This window comes from Pleurodeles waltl, chromosome 9 (genome assembly GCF_031143425.1).
Source record: "Pleurodeles waltl isolate 20211129_DDA chromosome 9, aPleWal1.hap1.20221129, whole genome shotgun sequence".
NCBI lineage: Eukaryota > Metazoa > Chordata > Amphibia > Caudata > Salamandridae > Pleurodeles > Pleurodeles waltl.
This window is the reverse complement of record NC_090448.1, coordinates 225,623,497-225,646,444: the sequence shown is the minus strand read 5'-3', so window position 1 is coordinate 225,646,444 and position 22,948 is coordinate 225,623,497. Positions and strand designations below refer to the sequence as shown.

The 22,948-nt window shown below is 44.5% G+C and overlaps 1 protein-coding gene across 1 annotated transcript in view; it reads left to right on the top strand.

Moving 5' to 3' along the window:
* Nucleotides 1-22,948, top strand: part of TMF1 (TATA element modulatory factor 1) — a 222,079-nt gene that overhangs the window by 184,337 nt on the left and 14,794 nt on the right. Inside the window, exon 16 of the mRNA XM_069206582.1 lies at nucleotides 14,633-14,758. Within this exon, the coding sequence (XP_069062683.1) occupies nucleotides 14,633-14,758 (126 nt within the window). The remainder of the gene's footprint in view (nucleotides 1-14,632; nucleotides 14,759-22,948) is intronic.

Genomic DNA, 22,948 nt, shown 5'->3' with positions numbered 1-22,948 from the left:
AATGACCGAAATATGTAAGGCAGCCACATGGTCTACGCCTCAAACATTTACCAAACACTACTGCGTGGATGTGTTAACGGCACAACAAGCCACAGTAGGCCAAGCAGTACTACGAACATTGTTTCAAACAACTTCAACTCCTACAGGCTGAACCACTGCTTTTGGGGAGATAACTGCTTACTAGTCCATGCACAGCATGTGTATCTGCAGCTACACATGCCATCGAACGGAAAATGTCACTTACCCAGTGTACATCTGTTCGTGGTATTAGTCGCTGCAGATTCACATGCGCCCACCTGCCTCCCCGGGAGCCTGTAGCCCTTTAGAAGTTAATCTTGAACATTTGTAAATTTGTAAATATATCACTTTATACTACATTATGTACATACATATTCACTCCATTGCATGGGCACTATTACTATAATACACAACTCCTACCTCACCCTCTGCGGGGAAAACAATCTAAGATGGAGTCGACGCCCATGCGCAATGGAGCCGAAATGGGAGGAGTACCTCGATCTTGTGACTCGAAAAGACTTCTTCGAAGAAAAACAACTTGTAACACTCCGAGCCCAACACTAGATGGCGGGATGTGCACAGCATGTGAATCTGCAGCGACTAATGCCACGAACAGATGTACACTGGGTAAGTGACATTTTCCATATATATGTATGTGTTCAGTGGCATGTGTAGCTGCAGATACACATGCTGTGCATCATACTTCTGCCATCAAGTGTTGGTCTCGGAGTGTTACAAGTTGTTTTTCTTCGAAGAAGTCTTTTCGAGTCACGGGATCGGGTGACTCCTCTTCGGTTCCATTGCGCATGGGCATCGACTCCATGTTAGATTGTTTTCTTTCCACCGCCGGGTTCGGATGTGTTTCCTTTCGCTCCGAAAGTTCGATTCAGAAAACATTGAAAACACCTTATTTTCGTCGGTATTGTATCGATCAGGTTTACATCTTCCATCGACACATCGGTGCCGTCGGAGAAGACAGCTCTACTCGCCCTTCGGCGCACGCCCAACTCAAGCCTCGTCGGGCCGACCGCGTGGAAGCCTCATGGATCAGACTCCATTCCGGTTCTGTCCCGAGTGCCATGTGAAATATCCTTATACAGACCAACATCTCGTCTGTAACCTTTGCCTTTCCCCAGATCATCGGGAAGAAAATTGTGAGGCCTGTCGATCCTTCCGTTCCAAAAAGACTCTTCGGAACAGGAGGGCACAAAGACCCGAGATGGCGTCCAGAAGCTCCGAACATCTCGACGTGGAGGAGGAAGAAGTCATGCAGACAGCAGTCTCCGTTCGAGGTTCCGACTCCGAACAGGAATCTGAGGAAGATAGACCAGTCACGGCAGAACAACATGTGAGTAAGCCTGCCCCTGTACCATCACAAAGACCTTGGGTACGCCACTGCGGAAGGCCATGGCTCGGCCCGAAAGAAGACTTCAGGTGACCAAACTGCCAGTTTGGCGCCGAAAAAGGCCTCTCCTCAAAAACCATTGGAGGCAATAAAAAGCTCTGTGTCCGACTCGAGCAAACACCATTTTTCGGAGTCGAAAATTCAGAAATCCCTTTCGGAGCCGAGAACATCAACTACACCATCTTTTTCGATACCGAAAAAGCCGGCTTCAGAGCTGAAAATAGGGCAGGTTACACAGAGGAGCATGGACTTTCAAAGAAACTAAAAGAAAGCCACAAAACCTCTGAAGAGGAGTCTCAAGTACAGCCAATACTTGAAGGAATGGACGAAAGGCAAGCCAGGATTCATATCAGCAAAGAAACAGGCAGAATCCTAACAGCACCTCCTGTAAACCTAAGAGAAAGCTAGCCTTTCAGGAGGAATTGGACACCATGCAGCCTCCAGCTAAAGTGCCAAAGCCGAAGAAGAAACCACCACCTCCTCAATTTTCTCCTCCTCATTCTCCTCCTCACTCTACACACCTGCATACCTCTCCTCCTACCAGTCCTACACCAGTGCAGTTACCATCACACTCTTTGGACTCACAACAGGACAATGTAGATCCATGGGATCTTTATGATCCAAATCCCATTCCTAGCAATGACCCAGACAGCTATCACTCTAAGCCTTCACCACCTGAGGATAGCACTGTGTACAATCAGGTTTTAGCTATGGATGCAGCATACCATGGGGTCACCATGCACACTGAACCGTTAGAAGAGGATTTTTTGTTTAATGCCCTCTTCTCCACACATTCAAAATATCAGTGCCTCCCCATGCTCCCAGGCATGTTAAAACACGCCGATCAAATATTTAATGAGCCAGTTAAGGCACATATAATTACGCCCAGGATAGAGAAAAAGTACAAACAACCTCCCTCTGATCCTGATTACAGAACACAAGTTCCTCTAGATTCGGTAGTAGTCAGCGCTGCCAGAAAAAGGGCAAACTCCCAGTCATCAGGAGATGCACCCCCACGAAACAAAGAAAGCAGAAAGTTTGATGCGGCAGGGAAAGGAGTTGCATCCCAAGCAGCGAATCAGTGGAGGATAGTTAACTCACAAGCAGCAGACACCGCTGCGAGAAGTGTCAACACTACAGTAACAATAAGAAGGCATGCATGGCTCAGGTCCTCTGGCTTTAAATCTGAAATACAGCAGGCGGTGTTAAATATGCCATTCAATAAAAAATGACTTTTTGGCCCAGAAGTTGATACAGCCATTGAGAAATTGCACAAAGATTCAGACACTGCAAAAGCAGTGGGTGCACTATACTCCACACCATACAGGGGATCCATTCGGAAACCTCAGTTTAGAGGTGGGTTTAGAACACAAACAGCAGAGGCATCCACATCGCAGCCAAAACCAACTTACCATCCACAATACCTACGAGGTGGTTTTAGGGGCACATATAGGGGGCAGTATCCCAGAAATAGAGGGAAATTTCAAACCTCTAGGCTAACTCCACAGCGCCCTAAGCAGTGACTTGTATTATGCCCTTCCACTCCACACCTCTTCTGTTGGGGGAAGAGATTACAACAGTTCCACACAAATTGGCAAAACATTACTACAGACAATTGGGTACTATCAATTATCCGCAATGGTTATTGCCTAGAATTGATACAAACTCCCCCAAGCATTCCACCAAAGTCACACAAACTATCCACAGAACACATCAATCGGTTACATGAAGAAGTCAAATCTCTATTACTCAAACAAGCAAGAGAACCCGTGCCACAAGCTCAAATAGGGACAGGAGTTTATTCACTATATTTCCTGATTCCCAAAAAAGATGGCACCCTCAGACCAATATTAGATCTCAGGACCATCAATCTTTATATCCTGTCAGAACATTTTCACATGGTAACTCTCCAAGATGTTATCCCACTGCTCCAAAAACACGATTTTATGGCAACATTAGACCTCAAGGGTGCGTATTTTCATATACCCATCCATCCTGCGCACAGAAAATATCTCAGGTTTGTCATTCAAGGAAAGCACTATCAGTTCAAAGTGTTACCCTTCGGAATAACAACCGCTCCAAGGGTATTCACAAAGTGCCTAGCGGTAGTCGCAGCCTACCTAAGAAGACAACATATGCATGTCTTTCCATATCTAGACGATTGGCTAATAACATCAAACAGTCATATGCAGTCTCAAAACCATACGCATTACGTAATACAAACCCTGCACACGCTAGGGTTCTCAATAAATTACCAAAAGTCGCATCTACAACCTGCACAAATACAACAGTATCTGGGTGCAATACTAAATACTCAAAAAGCGCTAGCATGTCCAAATAGGCAAAAAATACAAGCATTCCAAAATATAATCACACAGATACAAACAAATCAACAGTACACTATCAGATTTGTCATGAAGATTTTAGGGATGATGGAATCATGTATTGTAATTGTTCCGCACGCAAGACTAAAGATGCGGCCCTTACAACAGTGCCTTGCACAACAATGGTCACAGGCACATGGTCAACTTCAAGATCTAGTGTTGATAGACCGCCAAACGTGCATATCCCTTCAGTGGTGGAATTCCACAAATCTAAACAAAGGGCGGCCATTTCAAGACCCTGTTCCTCAGACCATAATTATAACAGATGCATCAATGATTGGTTGGGGAGCTCACCTCAACAATCACAACATTCCAGGGCAATGGGATGCCAAACAGAAACAGCTACACATACATTACTTAGAGTTGTTAGCTGTCTTCCTAGCACTCAAATCTTATTAGCCTCTTCTCACACAAGAATGTCCTTATCAAAACAGACAGCATGACAACCATGTATTACCTAAACAAACAAGGAGGGACACATTTGTCCAACTCTCCCTTCTAGCCCAGAAAATTTGGAAATGGGCAATCCACAACCAAATTCACCTGGTGGCACAATACATTCCACGGATACATAACCAATTGGCAGATGTTCTCATCAGAAATCACCAACAAACACACTAGTGGGAGATTCACCCTCAAGTACTTCAAAAATACTTTCAACTTTGGGGAACACCAAACCTAGATCTGTTCGCCACAAGCGAAAGCGCAAAATGCCAAAACTTTGCATCCAGACTCCCACATCCCCTATCCAAGGGCAATGCTCTGTGGATCAATTGGTCAGGGATATTTGCTTAAGCTTTTCCTCCTCTCCCACTCATTCCATTTCTAGTCAACAAATTGCGTCAAAACTCACTCAGTGTGATACTCATAGCACCAACGTGGGCCCGTCAACCGTGGTACACAACATTGTTAGACCTGTCAGTAGTACCATACTCCAAACTCCCAAACAGACCAGACCTGTTGACACAAAACATAGGACAAATCAGGCATCCAAATCCCAAGACACTCAATCTAGCGATTTGGCTCCTGAGGTCATAGAGTTTGGATATTTACAACTACCATCAGAATGTCTGGACGTTACTAAACAAGCAAGAAAACCCACTACTAGACAGTGCTATGCTAACAAATGGAAAATATTTGTATATTACTGTCAATCTAAACAGATTGCCCCTCTTACAGCATCAATACAGGATATTGTATGCTATTTACTTCATTTACAAAAATCAAAATTAGCATTCTCTTCCATAAAAATACATCTTACTGCAGTTTCAGCATATTTACAAAATATACAGCACTGCTCCTTATTTAGAGTTCCTGTTATTAAAGCTTTAATGGAAGGCTTAAAACACATCATTCCACCTAGGACACCTCCAGTTCCCTCTTGGAATTTAAACATAGTGCTTACGTGACTTATGGGCCCACCATTTGAACCTATGCACTCATGCCAGATGCAATTCTTAACATGGAAGGCTGCCTTCCTAGTCGCAATTACGTCTTTGCGAAGAGTCAGCGAAATTCATGCCTTCACTATTGAAGAACCATTCATACAAGTACACAAACATAAAGTTGTATTAAGAACAAATCTCAAATTTTTGCCAAAAGTCGTCTCGCCTTTTCATATAAATCAAACAGTGGGACTACCAGTCTTCTTCTCACAGCCAGATTCTGTGGCAGAAAGAGCTCTGCATACATTAGACATTAAAAGAGCACTAATGTACTATATAGACAGAGCAAAACCCTTCAGAAAAACTTAACAGCTGTTTGTAGCTTTTCAAAAACCTCATACAGGTAACCCCATTTCAGAACAAGGATTAGCAAGATGGATTGTAAAATACATTCAAACATGCTACATTAAAGCCAAAAGACAACTCTTAGTTACTCCGAAAGCACATTCTACAAGGAAAAAAGGTGCTACAATGGCTTTTTTTAAGGGAATATACCAATGACTGAAATATTGAAAGCAGCTACTTGGTCAACACCACATACATTCACTAAACACTACTGTGTAGATGTTTTAGCAACACAATAAGCCACAGTAGGTCAAGCTGTACTCAGAACATTATTTCAAACAACTTCAACTCCTACAGGCTAACCACCGCTTTTATGGGAGGACAAACTGCTTTGTAGTCTATGCACAGCATGTGTATCTGCAGCTACACATGTCACCGAACGGAAAATGTCACTTACCTAGTGTACATCTGTTTGTGGCATGTTCCGCTGTAGATTCACATGCACCCTCCCACCTCCCCGGGTGCCTGTAGTCGTTTAAATTAATAACACTTGTACATATATGTGTATATATATATATATATAGATATGCATTAGCATGGACATCTCTTTTCTTTTTCACCTATACTCTATCGCTCCTACCTTACCCTCTGCGGGAAAACAATATAACATGGAGTCGATGCCCATGCGCAATGGAACCAAAGAGGAGGAGTCACTCGATCCCATGACTCGAAAACACTTCTTCGAAGAAAAACAACTTGTAACACTCCGAGCCCAATACTAGATGGCAGAAGTATATTGCACAGCATGTGAATCTGCAACGGAAAATGCCACGAACAGAAGTACACTGGGTAAGTGACATTTTCCACCCGCCGTACACGCCTTTTGGCTGTGCAGAGCAGGGGTTGGTCACAAGGCCTGGCCTTGCAGCCAAGCCCTTATAATCACGCAACCCTGCACCATGCATGGCCTTTGGCCGTGCGCAACGCAGGTTGGCCACAGGGGGTCTGTCTCTGTCAGTGGATGTGTGAGTGGGTGCGTGAGAGTCTTAGTGGGACTGAAAGTGGGTGTATGAGCCTGAGTGGGTCTGAGTGGGTGTATGAGTGAATGAATTAGTGTATGAAAGAGTCTGTAGTTTTTCTTTCATATGTTTCCATAATTGCGAATAATACACAGAAATTCACAAAAATCGTGTTTTTTTGCGAATGGCGTGCGCCGTGACGCAAAATTATATTAAACCTATAATTTGCCCCTAAAACACACCTATATCACACCCTTGGGTTCAAAGTACCTTCAACCTGACCCCTTATGCCACTTTCAATTTGAATTTTCACCCCTAGGGGACCGTGTCCAATGAAATAAAATGGCGGTCACAACTTTCTAGTCAGGTTGTGGTCAACCAATTGCAGCACTTCTTAGTGCACGCATATTCGTGAAAATTATTTGCGGACAGAGATATATACAAATGTGTTTACCCTTAAATATCTCCTAAACTACTGAACAGATTACACCAAAAAACAAAAAGCAAAATCTGCGTACCGGCAGCTGCCTTTCTGCCAAATTTTGTGTAATTCCGTCCAGTGGTTCGAGCTGTAGATGCGTTGACAGGTCTTATGGGATTTAACATGGGAAACACAATGTTTTTTTGAGCCCCCTTTTTCTCGTTCCCCGCTTTTGTCTTCCACTGTGCAACAAGAATCACGGGCCACTTTTTTAAAAACATTTCGTGAAGATTCGTCAAACGGTGCCAAAGATGTAGGCAAGTCAAAAAAATGCTTTTTCTATGGATACATGGTCCTAACTATAACTACCTAGTGGCGACTGCCACTAGGTAATATATTAAGTTGTTTTATATCCATGTTTATTGAATTATACATAATGCATTCCTAGCAGAAAAAGGAAAGAATGGCTTCACTCTTGGAGCAGAGGTGATGCCCACCATGAAAATGAGAACTAGATGTGAGTCTTTTGATTGTTCTTTCACCTGTTAGGGTCAGACTCATTTTCCATGGTTGACAGGGAGGCAGATAATTCGGCCCCATCATATCATTCTGAGTTAAGGTTTCTTATGGACCTGCAGACAGCCACCAGTTGTTTAGACCTCTCCTTCCCAGTCTTCTTAGGTGCCCATGATCTGAAATGTGGTGTACATCTCAGTATGTCTCTTCCACTCAATGTAGACTGCATCTACAAAGATTCTAACTGCCAGACAAGACTACAAGCTTTTTTTCCATTCAGAGAGACTGTTCAACATTATGGGGGTCATTCTAAGTCTGGCGGGCGGCGGAGGCCGCCCGCCAGACTTCCCCCTCCGAAATACCGCTCCGCGGTCGAAAGACCGCGGAGGGTATTCTAGGTTTTTCCCTGGGCTGGCGGGCGGTCGCCAAAAGACCGCCCGCCAGCCCAGGGAAAAACTCCCTTCCCACGAGGATGCCGGCTCGTAATCGAGCCGGCGGAGTGGGAAGGTGCGACGGGTGCTGTTGCACCCGTCGCGTATTTCACTGTCTGCTATGCAGACAGTGAAATACTAGCGGGGCCCTCTTATGGGGGCCCCTGCAGTGCCCATGCCATTGGCATAGGCACTGCAGGGGCCCCCAGGTGCCCCGCGACACCCCCTACCGCCATCCTGTTCCTGGCGGGCGAACCGCCAGGAACAGGATGGCGGTAGGGGGTGTCAGAATCCCCCATGGCGGCGCAGCGAGCTGCGCCGCCATGGGGGATTCAAATGGGCAACGGAAAACCGGCGGGAGACCGCCGGTTTTCCATTTCTGACCGCGGCCAAAGCGCCGCGGTCAGAATGCCCAAGGGAGCACCGCCGGCCTGTCGGCGGTGCTCCCGCCCGCGTTGGCCCTGGCGGTGCAACACCGCCAGGGTCATAATGAGTGCCTATATGTGCTTCAGTGATATGCCTCATTCTCCTCCTGCAGGTGGTAGGCAAGTAGCTAACAAGCTAAAACCAGTCCTGTCAGATCCCACTGTCCTTTCCTATCCTTCTGTACCAGAGAGTCTGGCTGTTCAGTCTTAGTCTGCCAAGCTGAAAACTAACACGCTTCCATCTGCTCTACCAGATTGAGTTTAAGAAGTTTGGTGTGCTGTTCCCTGCGATGTCCCAAGGTGTGGAACTCAAAGCCTGTAACGCATCTGTCTGTTTGCATGTTGCTTCAGTGTTTTATGGACAGTAACTCAAATTCTACTCCATCTTCACTGCATTTGTAAAGCCTTTTTTGTAGCTCTTTAACCCCTTTGCTGCCAGGCCTTTTCCCCTCAGGTGCCAGGCCTTTTTTTGGCTATTTGTGGCAGTTTGCACTATGGCCCTCATAACTTTTTGCCCACATAAGCTACCCACGCCAAATTTGTGACCTTTTTTTCCAACATCATAGGGATTCTAGTGGTACCCAGAGCTTGTGAGTTCCCCTGGAGGGAGACCAAGGAATTAGCCAAATACAGCGAAAAGTTTTTTTTTTTTTTTTTTTTTTTAAACAGGGGGGAAAATGCTGCAGAAGAAAGCATGTGTTTTTTTCCCCTGAAAATGGCATCAACAAAGGGTTTGCTGTGCTACAATCACCATCTTCCCAGCTTTCAGGAGTAGGCAGACTTGAATCAGAAAACATACCCCATTTGTACTATTTTTTGTGCTTTCAGCCTTTTTCCACTTAGTGCCAGAAATGGGTGTGTAACCAATGCTGGATCCCGGACAGCTAAACAGTTCTGAAAAGTAGACAAAATTTTGAATTTAACAAGCGGTCATTGTGTAGATCCTTCAAGGGTTTCCTACAGAATGTAACAGCTAAAATAAAAACAAATATTGAAAGTGAGGTGAAAAAAGAGCAATTTCTGTCCACGTTTTCTTCTATACCTTTTTCCAGCTGTGGCAGATATTTGAAAGCAATATACCAATACATCTGCTGGACTCTTCTGGTTGCGGGGTTCATCAAGAACCCTAGGTACCCAGAGCCAGTAAAGGAGCTGCACCTTGCAATGGGTTTTCATTGTATACCGGGTATACAGCAATTCATTTGGTGAAATATAAAGAGTGAAAAATAGGTATCAAGGAAACCTTTGTATTTCCAAAATGGGCACAAGATAAGGTGTTGAGAAGCAGTGGTTATTTGCACATATCTGAATTCCGGGGTCCCCATACTAGCACGTGAATTGCAGGGCATTTCTCAAATAGACTTCTTTTTTACACACTCTTACAATTGGAAGGAAAAAATGTAAAGAAAGACAAGGGGCAATAACTTCTATTCTGTGTCCCCCCAAGTTACCCGATAAAAATGGTACCTCACTTGTGTGGGTAGGGCTAATGTCCGCAACAGGAAACGCAACATAGACACATCACATTTTTACACTGAAATCGGACGTGTTTTTGGGAAAGTGCCTAGCTGTGGATTTTGGCCTGTAGCTCAGCCGGCATCTAGGGAAACCTACCAAACCTGTGCATTTTTTAAAACTAGACACGTATGGGACTCCAGGATGGGTGACTTTTGAGGCTCTCACCAGGTTCTGTTACCCAAGAATCCTTTGCAAAACTCAAAATTTGGCAAACAAAAACACTTTTTCCTCACATTTCGGTGATAGAAAGTTCTGGAATCTGAGAGGAGCCACAAATTTCCTTCCTCCCAGCATTCCCCCAAGCCTCCAGATAAAAATGATACTTCACTTGTGTGAGTAGGCCTAGTGAACGCGGCAGGAAATGCCCCTAACACTACATGGACACATCAAAATTATCAAATACAAAACTACCTATTTTTTTGGGGGGGGGGGTAGAAGGTTGGGTTGGGTTGGGTTGAGGACCAGTGTTTTTGGTCCAAACCCAGTCCAGGGAAGTGTGACTTGCGTGGATCCCCCAGTGTTTTCATACTCAGAATCCTCAGCAAACCACAAATTTAGCTAAAAAACAAACAAACACATTTTTCCCCATTTCTTGGTGGATCACCCACCCAACATTCCCCTCAGTCTCCTGATTAAAATGATACCTCACTTGTGTAGGTGGGCCAAGTGCCTGCAACAGGGTAGAGCCAAAAACATGTCAAAATTGATGGGGGAACAAAGTGGGTCCAAAAGGGCAGCTTAAAAAAAGAAATGGCTGACAAGTGGGGCAGAATTTTTATCGGTATAGATGCGACAATGCTGGGTGGTAGGAATTTTGTGGATTCATGCAGATTCTAGAAGGTTCCATCACAAAAATGTGGAGAAAATGTTGGAGGTTGGCAGGGCATTGTGGGTAAGAAAATGGTGCAGGTGCATTTGAAGCACACCACCCTAGACTCACCCAGATGTTTAGTTTTCAGATGTGTCAAGGTCTCGTACATTTTTCTACATGGCAGCGTCCCAAAGTCCAAAAAGTGCAGCCGTCATCATTCCAAGTTTGACGATTTTCAGAGTTAACCAAGCTCTCATGGCCCAAACGTAAAACCAAAACCCAAAATAATCAAATGTCCTCTTGCTTGCTGTTGGGATAAGCTCTTTTAGTGTGCGGGGTAAGAGCTGAAAGACTGTTACCCCTTTGGTTGGGGTGGGGGCATTCCCATGTCCATACTGGGTGGTAGTCACCAGCCCACTATTTTTGTATATCCTGGCATATAGTAGGCTTTCTCCCCTTCTCCCTCCAGGGGAGTATATTGGGGGTAATTGCTCCATCTGCCCACCGGTGGGCAGAATAACTTTGTCCCCATTTATTTGAGGTGGCCATACCCCACCCTCTTATTTTTAAAACAAATCTTCCCTGGTCTCTGCTGGCTTTGTGCCCCTCCTTGGGGGCAGATGGGCCTTACAAAAATAGGCAGATGGGGGCAGAAATGGCCAACAGTAATGTGCCCTCATGGGGAGTGATCCTTGCCCAAGGGGATCCCCCACCCCCCCAAATCAAAACACACACACCAATCCCTGGTGCCTAAGTGGTTTCTGCACCCCTAATAGAAATAGGCCAATCCACCCCCAAGGGGAGGTGGGGGAGTGTTCAGAAAAGGCCGTCTTTGCTTTGAGTATCTTTCCTCTCCTGTTCAATTTTGTGTACGACTGCAGTATCAAAGCATAGTGGTATTGCGGATTCCAGCAGAGTTGACAAGGAAACACAGTAGCAATACCAATGTCACACTTCGTGACTTTCAGTTATTTCTGTTGATTCAAATGGTTTTAGGAAGTGATATCAGCAAACCAATAAGATGAACTGTATCATGCAGAGGATTAATCTTCTAATCCATGATGTGTCTCCTTGAGAGACAGAAGTAAGCCATATAAACTCGTGAGAGCAGCTTTGTAATCATCTATTTTCTCTGGATGCTGTTCTAATAAAAGGAGACAAAATCCTCTGCAAGACCACTGATCACCTCTGGTTAAAGGACCGTTAGAGAATTACCCAGTAACTCAGACTTTAAAAGAAAGATAAGACATCTTATTAGCATTTTCTGGTGTTCTTATCTGATTTAAGGTTCCCGTTCTGCAGTCCTTGATGATCATTCTTGTACCAAATTCTTGCCAGTGTTGATGATTTCTCCCTAACAGATGCCACAGTCTCTAGTGGTGAGGAAACCCAATCCATACTAATTTCCCCATTACTTCGTTCCTCCAGAAATGGTTGACATAGACAAAAAGGGTCCATGGGTGAGGCTTATTTTGCAATGCAGGGTCGTCAGACCTTCATCTGTAGCCAAGCACATTTTGAAGAACAGTAGCTTTTCAGCTATCCTTACGGGTGCAGGGGGATACACTATGTCATACCTTTCTACATTCCAAAAGAGTAAGTGGTCCTTGGGGTAAAAACAGAGTTAAAGTCACCATCACTAAGGCCCGCAGATCAGTTATTTTTCATGTAGTGATATTTCTCCCAGTTTCTAGTCCATATCAATTTCTAGCTGATAGAATGTAAGGAATATGGCTGTTTTGGATACATTGAGCTGGTCTCGTAGTACAAAGGCCAGCTCTGCTTTGCTTTTCACAGAAAAGTGCATCCTGATGTAATAAATTATGTTTTCTGCCTGAGAGAGGTGGCAAAATTATGCTTCTCTGTCCATCCTCATTAATGTATTTCTGTGTGGTTCACGCATACCTGCTAGGTTAAAATATTTTGAACTTTATTTAATAGGCCTTAAGAGATTCAGAAAATTTGAGTTTTCTATAGTGCTCTGATTTAAGGTTTGATAGTATCTTTCGTTGTGTAGCCTTGTTGAATTTTTTTTATTTTTTTTATTTGGACACCAGTACATCCTTCGGGAATAGCTATAGCATCCTTTGTAATTTAAATATAACCACTTCTGCAGTGTCTCTCTGGAATTTTTTTGTTCTTGTATATTGTAGACAGACTGAGATTAACATTACATATTTTGAATAATATTTATTGAAGATCCCGAGATGGAGCAGAAAAAGCTGCTTACCTGCAGTCCTGACTCTCCTTCACGGATATGTTAATTCCATTAATCAACTGTCCAATCACCTATCAGATATAACATGTAGAGAGCATATTGAGTTTATGGTTACGCTCACTTTCCTGTTAAAATACAGAAAATGGTGGCTCACCCTTCTAGGATACTGCAGCACTTGCTGACATGAAAAAGTGTCACACTTCTCTCACTCACTCTCTCCCACAAGGTGTTTGTCTATTCAGTCACATTTCCTCCATGCCTGCCATTCAGAATGGATAGAATTTAAACATGTTTTAAATCATTAAAAACAACAAATCTTGCCTTGAGATAGGCAACAATTAGATTATATGTTTAACTAAGTGTCTAATAAATGATTCTGGGTTCTTGCATATGAGTTATGGTATTCAGTGTTTATGACCTTAATGACAAAAACTAATGGAGAATTAGAATTGTAAAAAGCAATGTGTTCTGTCTTCCTAAGGATGGTCATTCTTACAGGCTCTGAGGCTGTGCTTTGTCTTTTTTTTATTTTATTTTTTACTTCTGCTTCTTAGGTGAAGCTATTTTAAGGGTTAAAGACACTATGTTACACATGGTGGATTCTGGTTACAGATACGTAACTATTTCTTCTTCCAAGTTAACCAATGTTTTTTACTGTATATCTTAGAGTGGTGTGATTTAACGAGTGTACTGTTCTTGATTTTGTACTCATTAAATATGCTTATCATAATTTCATTTGACTTTTTTTAAGGAATGAGGTTCACACATTTTTAAAGTGTTGTGAGATTAGTTGGGGTAATACAGACTGTAAATCGTGATTTATTTTTATCAAATATCTTTGATTGAATGTTATTAACCTCCTAGAATTTTACATCTGATTGTGAAAACGTCTATTAGAGGTTAGTGTTCTGATCATTGTTTAATTACGTAAGTAGTTTTTCTCTACAATTCAACATTTTGGTTAACTGAATTTAAAATCCATTGACCTAATGAAGGTTGAATACCTCTGTGATCAGAAAACCTTCCAGACAATGAAAAGATAAACAGATACCTAGTCAGCTGCAGAACACTAATGATAATGTCATAAAAAAATGGTTCAGTTGTGAGACCGTAAATAGTTTTGTCACATCTGAAAGAAGCCATTCTCAAGTGATTGAATAACCAATATAAAATTACACCAGGTGACTCGTGCTCGATACACCAAGGGTGTTGCTGGAATATTGAAACGAATAGAAAATTATATGGGTTGGTTTCTTCATCTGCATACCACCGGGGGAAAGTAGATCACCGGGGCACCTCAACTGAAGGGACACATTGTATACACTTTTATTGTGATTGTTAAATTTGCACAGCTGCGAGAAAATACTATTTCTGTCCTTAATTTGAAGACACTAACCTTTATAATGACAAATGTCAGAGCTTTCAAAAGTTTGCTGTGAAAGACCTTGCTTAGGTGTGTGTTTATTAAAGCTAGTTTAACATTTTAAAACTATTTGACTATTTTGATACCAAAAGCTTTCTCCAGAATGTTACTTATCGCAGTAATTTACTCAAAAGCAAGGAATTGCAAACTGTTCTATTTTAATGTCTAATAGGTTTCTTCTTTGAATTCATTTGTGATTTGTTAATGTTAAAATGTACTCTACATATTTGTTCTACAGTGTTTTTCTACATCCTTTTTGCATTAAAAAAGTAGAATGGTTTGAATGGTAATATTTGTGTCTTGAACATGACAGCTGGAAATTGCAAGCTTGGAAAAAACAAGGGCCATAATGGCAGAGGAGCTTGTAAAGTTGACCAATCTTAATGATGAACTTGACGAGAAAGTAAAAGAGATACCAAAACTGCGGGTACAGTTGAGGGTAAGTGTTTTGCAGTTTGTTATGGTTTTATGTAAATGTTTAAATACTTCGTTAGTACCCTTTACTCTGTCATCTGTTTTCTTCATTACTTCAATGTCCTGACCCACGTTAGTACTCAACTTCATAAAGGTTAACCCTAGGCTTGCACACCAGTTATCATGCACACAGGCATGCATCTTTTATGCTTGCATCCCTTATCACCTATTTGGGCTGCACCCTTAATACTCCCCTTTTTTGACCATCATTGGGAAATGGTACTTGCTTCTGAAATGCTTAGCGATTTTGTAATGTGCAAGCACTATTCCTTACAATTTGTTAAGATCAGGCAATGTAAAGTAAAGATTTCATCTGTAGTTCTAATCTATATGTGTTATGTCACTGACTGTTCGGATAGCAAACTGACGTAGCTGCTGACTCTTCCCCTGCCCTCCCCCCATCCCTCTATAGTGGGAATTAGTCATCAGATGCATGCCTCTACAGTATGTGCTGCCATTACCACAAAGTCCCTCCAAAACAATGTGGAATGGATGTATATAAGGGGGTTTGGCTTGGGATTGGCTTTGACACTAAGAAAGAGTAAGTTTCTTCAGAGCTCTGCTCTTCAACTATTTATCCATTTATTCTAAATGAAAACCTTCCTTTTGTGGCTTCCCTACCATCTTCAGTTCCTTTGGCTGCCTTAACAGAAGATTCCCCCCCCCACCCACCCCTCAAGGGAGCCACCTCTGAAGGTACTCAGAAAGGCTGAGACCAAAATAGCAAAACACTCAGAGGTGTTTTTCTCCTCAGAAAAACTTCTAGTCCGTTCCCCAAGGGTGAGGACACTTTTGCTGGTTTGCAATTTCAGCTTCTCTGACCCAAAAACCTTCTGACTCGTGCCTAAACAAGATCAGTACTTTGCCCTTGTTCCAACAAAACCTATGCCCTACAAGGTGCCGACACCCCTGTGTACTGCACCATCATCAGAGCCTTTCTGATGGGTACTTCTAATCCCAGATTCCTCACCTTGTGAATACCTCCAGATGCCAGACTGGATCAGGGTGATTTTTCTCAGGAATTCCCTTTGGCCACCTGTTGGTGGTATTGTGTGCCTCCATGGCAGATCCATCCCACCCTGTAAGTGATGTTGGGACCACAATATAATCGCCACCACTGCAAGCCAGCATCAGTTCTTTTCTTTTCACTCCTTCCGATGCTGATCCCAAGCTGGCACCTGCGGTTTCCCAAATGTTTTCAAGAATACCAGGGACATGTCTGCACACCTTAAAACAAAGAAACAACAAGTTTTAAACCCTGCAAGGATTGCTACAATCAGATGGCAGTGACAGACCCACAAAAGATCTGTATCAGGTGTCTGGTTTCTTCCCTTCACTCAGTGTCCTGTGACAAATGCGCTTAGATGAATCCGACTCCTCTGACGGCGCTGAGACATGTTTTGGAACCCAGCACGTCAACACTGCCAGTGCCACAGGAAGAGTCGATAGTACTCTTAGACTTGGAAGTGAATCCATCACAACCTATTTAACAACACATCCACCCCAACCACTCGTACAACTCCACTCTTATTCTGATACTCCTCTATTCACTACAGGTTCTCAGATCTGAAGCTTCAAGATGATGTTAATTATATATTGCAACTATATGACAAGAACCTATTTCTAGACCTCCAAGAGTCCAGTGGCCTTGATACTTCGCCTGACACTGGTCTCCCCTCTCCACAAGGCTTCTCTATGAAGGAATCTGCCTCATTTGATATGTTGATAAGAAGGGGGCTCAGAAGTTCTTGATGTCCATCTCTTCTCTGTGGAGTTTAAAACAAAGGTACTGCAGCCAGGACAGACCTCCTCAGAACCACTTGTTCCTTTTAATGAGACATTAACAGGCATGCTTTTGTGCACTTAGGCAAAGCCAAGATCTTGCCCTTCTGCAACACAAAATAGGCAGGAGACTCAGACTAGCTCTGGGGGGGGGGGGAGGGGGCATCTTTCCTTCTGCAGCACTCAGCACCTGACAGCCTTGTGGTTTAAGTCCCCACCAGTAGGCTGAACCCAAATGCATTCCTGACCACTCCGCTAGTCAGAGTCGAAGAACACTTGGAGGTGTTTGCAAGCAAATGTTCTCCCCTGCCAGTGTTTCCCTCAGATGCGTGAACTCAAGTTGCCTCCTGGGAGGATTGCTCTCATGCATTGTGGGATATGGTGGCGGATATCTTGCCGGCAGTCCCTCTTTACTTTTGCACCAACCTCCACCAGATAACTCGAGATGACCAAGATAGAGCGAAGTACGTGATCAAGTCAGACCTGGACACTGTTGATTGTCAGGGTAGGGCAGTTAATATCAGCGCAATGCTTCATCGCTGCCCCTTTATACACTCTACAGGTTTTTCAGATGATGGCCAAAAGTCACCCATGGGTATGCGCTTTACTGGCATTGCCTCTTTGGAAACAAAGCAGACTAGGCGCTAGGAAAGCAAGGCAACAGTGTGTTCTGTTTGCCTAACACCACCTGCATGAGTTTCCCCCGCACTGCCTTCCCTTTCAAGGCTTACATCAAACCCCTCAACAAACCTTGCCTCAGCAGTAAAAGAACACCCAAGCCTTCTGAGGCATAGGTTGGGGATTCAGCCGACAGCATACACATCACCCACTCCTCACACCCACCTTTGCGAAGCCGCTCTAGTCAGTGGCAGTTGGAACAATTGTAAGTGGTGGGGTGAGCAAACTGGCACTGAGAGACAACAGCAATGTCTTTAGGCTCAGTGCCCTAAGGTCTGAGGGTTTATGACGAGCCACAACTGAGATCTCTGGAGTTGAGGCTGAAGACCGTGCAAGTTTCTCACAGTGCCCATTTGTGGGTGAAAGTGGTGCCACTGTCGTCTTCAGAATAATTAAATTAAACGTTCGGCTCACATGCTATAAACAGTCATTAAATCACTGTAATGCATTACATTGCCATTTTAATGTTAAACTTTCAATGTAACTTTAAAACGGTGATGTAATGCATATTAGTGATTTTATTACTGTTTATACTGTTTAAATATGTGAAATAAAAATACGATATTTACTTACCTACTTTCTGGACGTCCTCCGGTCCTGATGTTCATCTCCACTCATCCGGGGCCCTAAAGCAAATCACTCCAACTAGTCTAGACACTGCTCTCATGCTGTTATTCACCATGAGAGAAGCTCCAGGATTGGTTGGAGCAGGCTGGCTCAGTGCTATTTCAGGCACTGGGTGCCTGTGCCACCTCTCCTCTTGGCCATCTAAGACAGCTTGGATTGGAGAAGTGTAAAGTGTTCATGCCAGGCTCTCCGTCTCAAGACCTCACAGCTCGGGCTAGCAGAAGAAGAAATAAAATGGTAAGCTCAGTTAGTACCATTTTATTCTTCACTTCTGCTGTGCCTGCAATGGGGTGGGGCAACGCTACTCCACCCATATGGAGAAGCCACTGCTGCCTCTAGTTTGCTCAGCAGCACAGATAGGTAAATAGATAAATTCTTTATTGTGTGATTATTTTAAATCATTACAATAAAAACACAAGTACATACATTTCCTTTTTTGATAGCAATAAATTAATGCTTGCATTGGCCAAGACTGGCCGCCATCTATGCCAATTGTATTAATAAGAAATACCTTTTTTTAAAGTGCTTGGATGTTAAAAACAAAATGTAAAAAACAAGGGAAGTCTAAAGTGCTGCCCTTTGTCCCTGAATGGAATACCAAACTAGTCTCAGTCTGAGCTCAAGGCCGCTAGGGGATCCAGAGGCAAGCAGTAGTCTAGTCAGAAGTACAAGAAGTGTTTGATGTGTTTAGTGATAAGGCCCAGAATGCTCATAGAAACTTTATAAATCTACTGCCAACTGTGAACACTCACTTTTCAAGCATGCTTCCACAACAGCGCTGCAAGTGCGAATATGTAATGTGCACCATATTGGGCGAAGCCAGAGTTCTCTTAAGTGGGAGCAGCTTTTCACATTCACAAATTATATGGATTAGTGATTCCTCTAGCCTGGCACAGAAAGTACGATGCCTGTCCTGGGTTTTAAAATGTCTCGGTCCTACCAGTATATTTGTTTAGTGGAATTAGCCCCAGACACAATCTCATCAATTCCTGTTTTAGGGCGAAACCGAAAGAAAGGGAAAGCTAAATCGGCTAAACCCCCAGCTCACCTACTGTGAGCGAGTTTCTTAATTGTCTTGAAATCCTGATCCCTGGAGATCAACTTTGCTTGCTTGGTTATTAATCTAGAGACCGTTGGCACTGAGAGACCACTTGCGCAGATCTCCCTAGCATCAAGGGTATCCAGTGTATGGTTAAAGTATGTCTGCCAATTAGTCTGATGGTTTTTTTATTGTTTCCCAAATTATGCTTTTTAGCGTGTTTTCTTTTGCCCGTTAAGCTTTCGCACAATATATAACAAATTTGGCTTAAAGAGCCCAATGCTGGGAAATCAAACAGAACTGCTAATGAATTTGGGTATGTGCTGTGCAGTTAGGTAGAGAGAATGCTTTGTGGTAGCCGATTGATTGTACACTGCCAAGCCAATTTGCAGTTCTCTGTCTGAATATGATCGCACCATATGTTATAGTTGGAAGTAATTTCCGATCCATCACCTTTAGCAATGGCCTTAAGTCAGGGTTCACCAATGACTTCCGTAGTGTACGAAACGCCCACTCCACCTGCTTGCAGGACGTGGATATGAGCTAAAGTGCTGCTCCTATGGTCCAACCAAACCTCCATATATTTATAGGTTTCCACCACTTCCACAGAGCTCCCCTCAATAAACCAGGACCCATGCTCTTTCAATTTAGATGCAATTACCAAAACTTTTGTGTTCGACGGCATGTGTGGCTGTAGATACACATGCTTTGCATAAGCTCGCCATCTAGTTTTGGGTCAGGAGTGGTACAACTGTTTATCTTTGAAGAAACTTTTCGAGTCATTGGATCTAGTGACTCCTCCTTACGGTGGTACTGCGCATGGGCATCGAGTCCTTTGTTAGATTGTTTTCTCTCCGCCATCAGGTTCAGACGTGTGTTCCTCTTGCTCCAAGTTCTTGGCTCAATCCAGTCCAAAACGTTTTTCTCTCCGTCTTCCTTTCAGCAACAGTATTGTTTCGATCACGTTTAACTCTAACAGCCTGTCCACGGTTCAAATTTTAATTTGGGAACTGACTCCCTGCCCTTCAGGGTGTCTGCGCCCCTCTGTGGGCCTACATCCTCCACGTGGAATCCAGCTATGCGGACCTGTTAGAACCGACTCCATTTCACTTTTGTCCTCTCTGCCATTCAAAATTCTCCCACACTGATCAACATCAGGTGTGTAATTTGTGCCTCTTCCCCCAAAACCTAACTAGCTAACTTGCGAAGCGTCTATCTTTTCAGTCAAAGCAGATGCTTAGAGACAGAAGAGCTCATTGACTGGAAAATGGCGTTTCGGACTTCAGACGAGGTGCCGAACCAAGGCGAGGCCTTTTCTGTCCAAGACGCTGACTCAAATGTCCAGTCCAACATCGAGAGCCAGCTGTTGCAGTCAGCTCAGACCGTGGCTACAAAGATCCCTGCAGCCCCTACAAAGACTGTAAAAACCACATCGAAAGAGGTCTCCGGTCTGCCACTGCCTCCCTTCCATGGTCAGAACTGAGAAATCGATTCAAATGCCCTACCTTTCAGCTCAGCACTGAAAAAACTCTAAGATAAAATCTTCTGCATCGACCTGAACAATTGCACATGGTGCTTCGGTACTGACTGTTTTGGCACCGACCAAAAAGGTGCCTCCTCTGTTTCGGTGCTGACGCCATTGCACTGACCAAAGACTTCAGAGCCAAAAATTTCAAAAATGTCTCCTTCGACTGCTGTGGATTCCGGACAATCTCCCACCAGCCCTTGCACCAGTGGAGCCAGTTCTAGAAGTAATGGCAACTCACACCCACATGGGTCTCATAACTTGGGGGGGGGGGTGGGCACATTAGATGATCCAGATCAGTGGAATATATATGGTCCAGATCCTATAACACCCAATGATCCGAATCTCTACCCTGCTAGACCATCTCCACCTGAGGATTCGACCTCATATCAACAAGTCACAGGCAGCAGCCTGCATACTGTATCACTGTACACTGACCCTGTCGAACAAGCCTTTCTATTTGACACCCTTGCCACAACGCATTAAGAAAGTCAGTTCCTTCCCATGCTCCCAGGCATGCTTCAGTACGCTGATGAGATCTTTGAGGAGCCAGTAAGAGCATGCATTGTCACTCCTGAGTCGATGCAAAATATAAGCCTGCTGTAGGAAAGTACTCTCTTTCTGGTATAGTTTCCCCCACTTTTTGCCTGCTGTCAGTGTGTTTTGACTGTGTTCCTTGGGATCCTGCTAACCAGGACCCCAATGACTGTGCTCTCTTCCTCTAAGTTTGGTTGTTACTTTCTTACTACACCCCACAATTGGCATACTGGTGCCCCCATGTAAGTCCCTAGTATTTGGTACCTAGGTACAAAGGGCATTGTGGCACCAGTGGTTCCCCATGGGCTGCAGCATGTATTTATGCCACCCATGGGAGCCCGTGCAAAGTGTGTCTGCAGGCCTGATATTGCAGCCTGCATGAAAAGGTGCATGCACTGTAAGTCACCCCTATGGAAGGCCCGCCTACCCTAGAGGGCAGGGTGCAAGTACTTGTGTGTGAAGTCACCCCTGTATGAGCAGAGGTGCCCCCACAAACTCCAGTTCTATTTTCCTGGACTTAGTAAGTGCGCGGAAACCATTTTACCTGTCTGCTGGACACTACGTATGTCCAGCTACATAATGATAACTCCGAACCTGGGCATGTTTGGTATCAAACATGTCGGAATTATACCCCAATAGTGTTGCCAGGTTTGGTTGTATGATTCCATGCACTCTATGGGCTCCATAAAGGACCCCCAGCATTGCTCCTACCAGTCTTCTGGGGTTTTCCGGACAGCCCGACCTGCTGCTACCCTAAAGACAGGTTTCTGCCCACCTGCTGCTTATCCTGCTCAAGCAGAGGAAGGCAGAAGAAATTATTTCCTTTGGGAGAGGGAGGCAACACTCTCCCTCTTTGGAAATAGGTGTTACATGGCTTGGGAGGGATAGCCCTCATTTGGTGCCCTCCTTGCATAAACCAGTTTTCACCAGCCCAGGGACCTCCCGGTCCCTTTTCTGGCACTAAACTGGACAATGGAAAGGGGAGTGACCACTCCCTTGTCCATCACCACCTCAGGGATGGTGCCCAGAGGTCGTACAGGTGGCCACTTGATTCTTCCATCTTGAATCCAAGATGGACAAAGGCCCCTGGGAGCATCTGAGTGGTCAGGTTAGGCAGTTGACGTCATATCTCCCTCTTGATAGGTGGCCACCCTGCTAGTTGACCAATCCCCCTTTCTGGGCTTTTTAGGGTCTCCCTCCAGGGTAGGTCTTCAGATTTGACGTGCAAGATTCCAGCTGGACTCTGCATCGTTTACTTCATCTTCTGGCCACCAGAACTGCAACTAGACCCTCCAGGAATCACCAATCTGCAGCTCCAGTGACAACTCCGCTTTGCAACTTTGTTTCTTCTGCTCCCTTCAGGAACTGCAACATTACCCTGGCTGTGCAACCGCTCAGGGTGACGAGCCTTCAGCCTGCACAAAAAACAAGAAGGAATCTCCCTTGGAGGGAAGGAGTCACTCCACTGCAGCCGCAGGCACCAACTGCGATGACGTCCTGCTGCGTGGATCTTCTCTCCTGTTAAACTGTGTGTATCCTGCTACACGGGTGATGGTCTGGAGTGGTACCTTTGGTCCTCACTACCAGGTGTCCAACTTGGGAGACTGCGAGCCCTTGCCTCTCCTTGCAGGACGATACTCCTGTGCACCACGACTCTTGCAGCTACCAAGGCTTGTTGGCTCTTCTTCCAAGAGATCGTCGGGCTCCGTGTAGCCCCAGCCTCCAGCACTCTTCCCTGCAAAGCACAGTCTCCTGCCTGCTGCTCAAGCGACATGGGACTCCCCTTCAGGTGTGCTGAGTGGGCCTCACTGCAACTCCTGTGCCTGCTGTCTGTGAGTTGCCTGTGGCGGCTGCCTCCTAGTCTGCCGACTCTCTTCACTACTGAGGGTCACCTGGGACTCCCCTCCTCGGGTTGAGACCCCGGGCCTTCCTTGTCCCCGGCAGCTCTGCAACTCTTCATCTGCGAC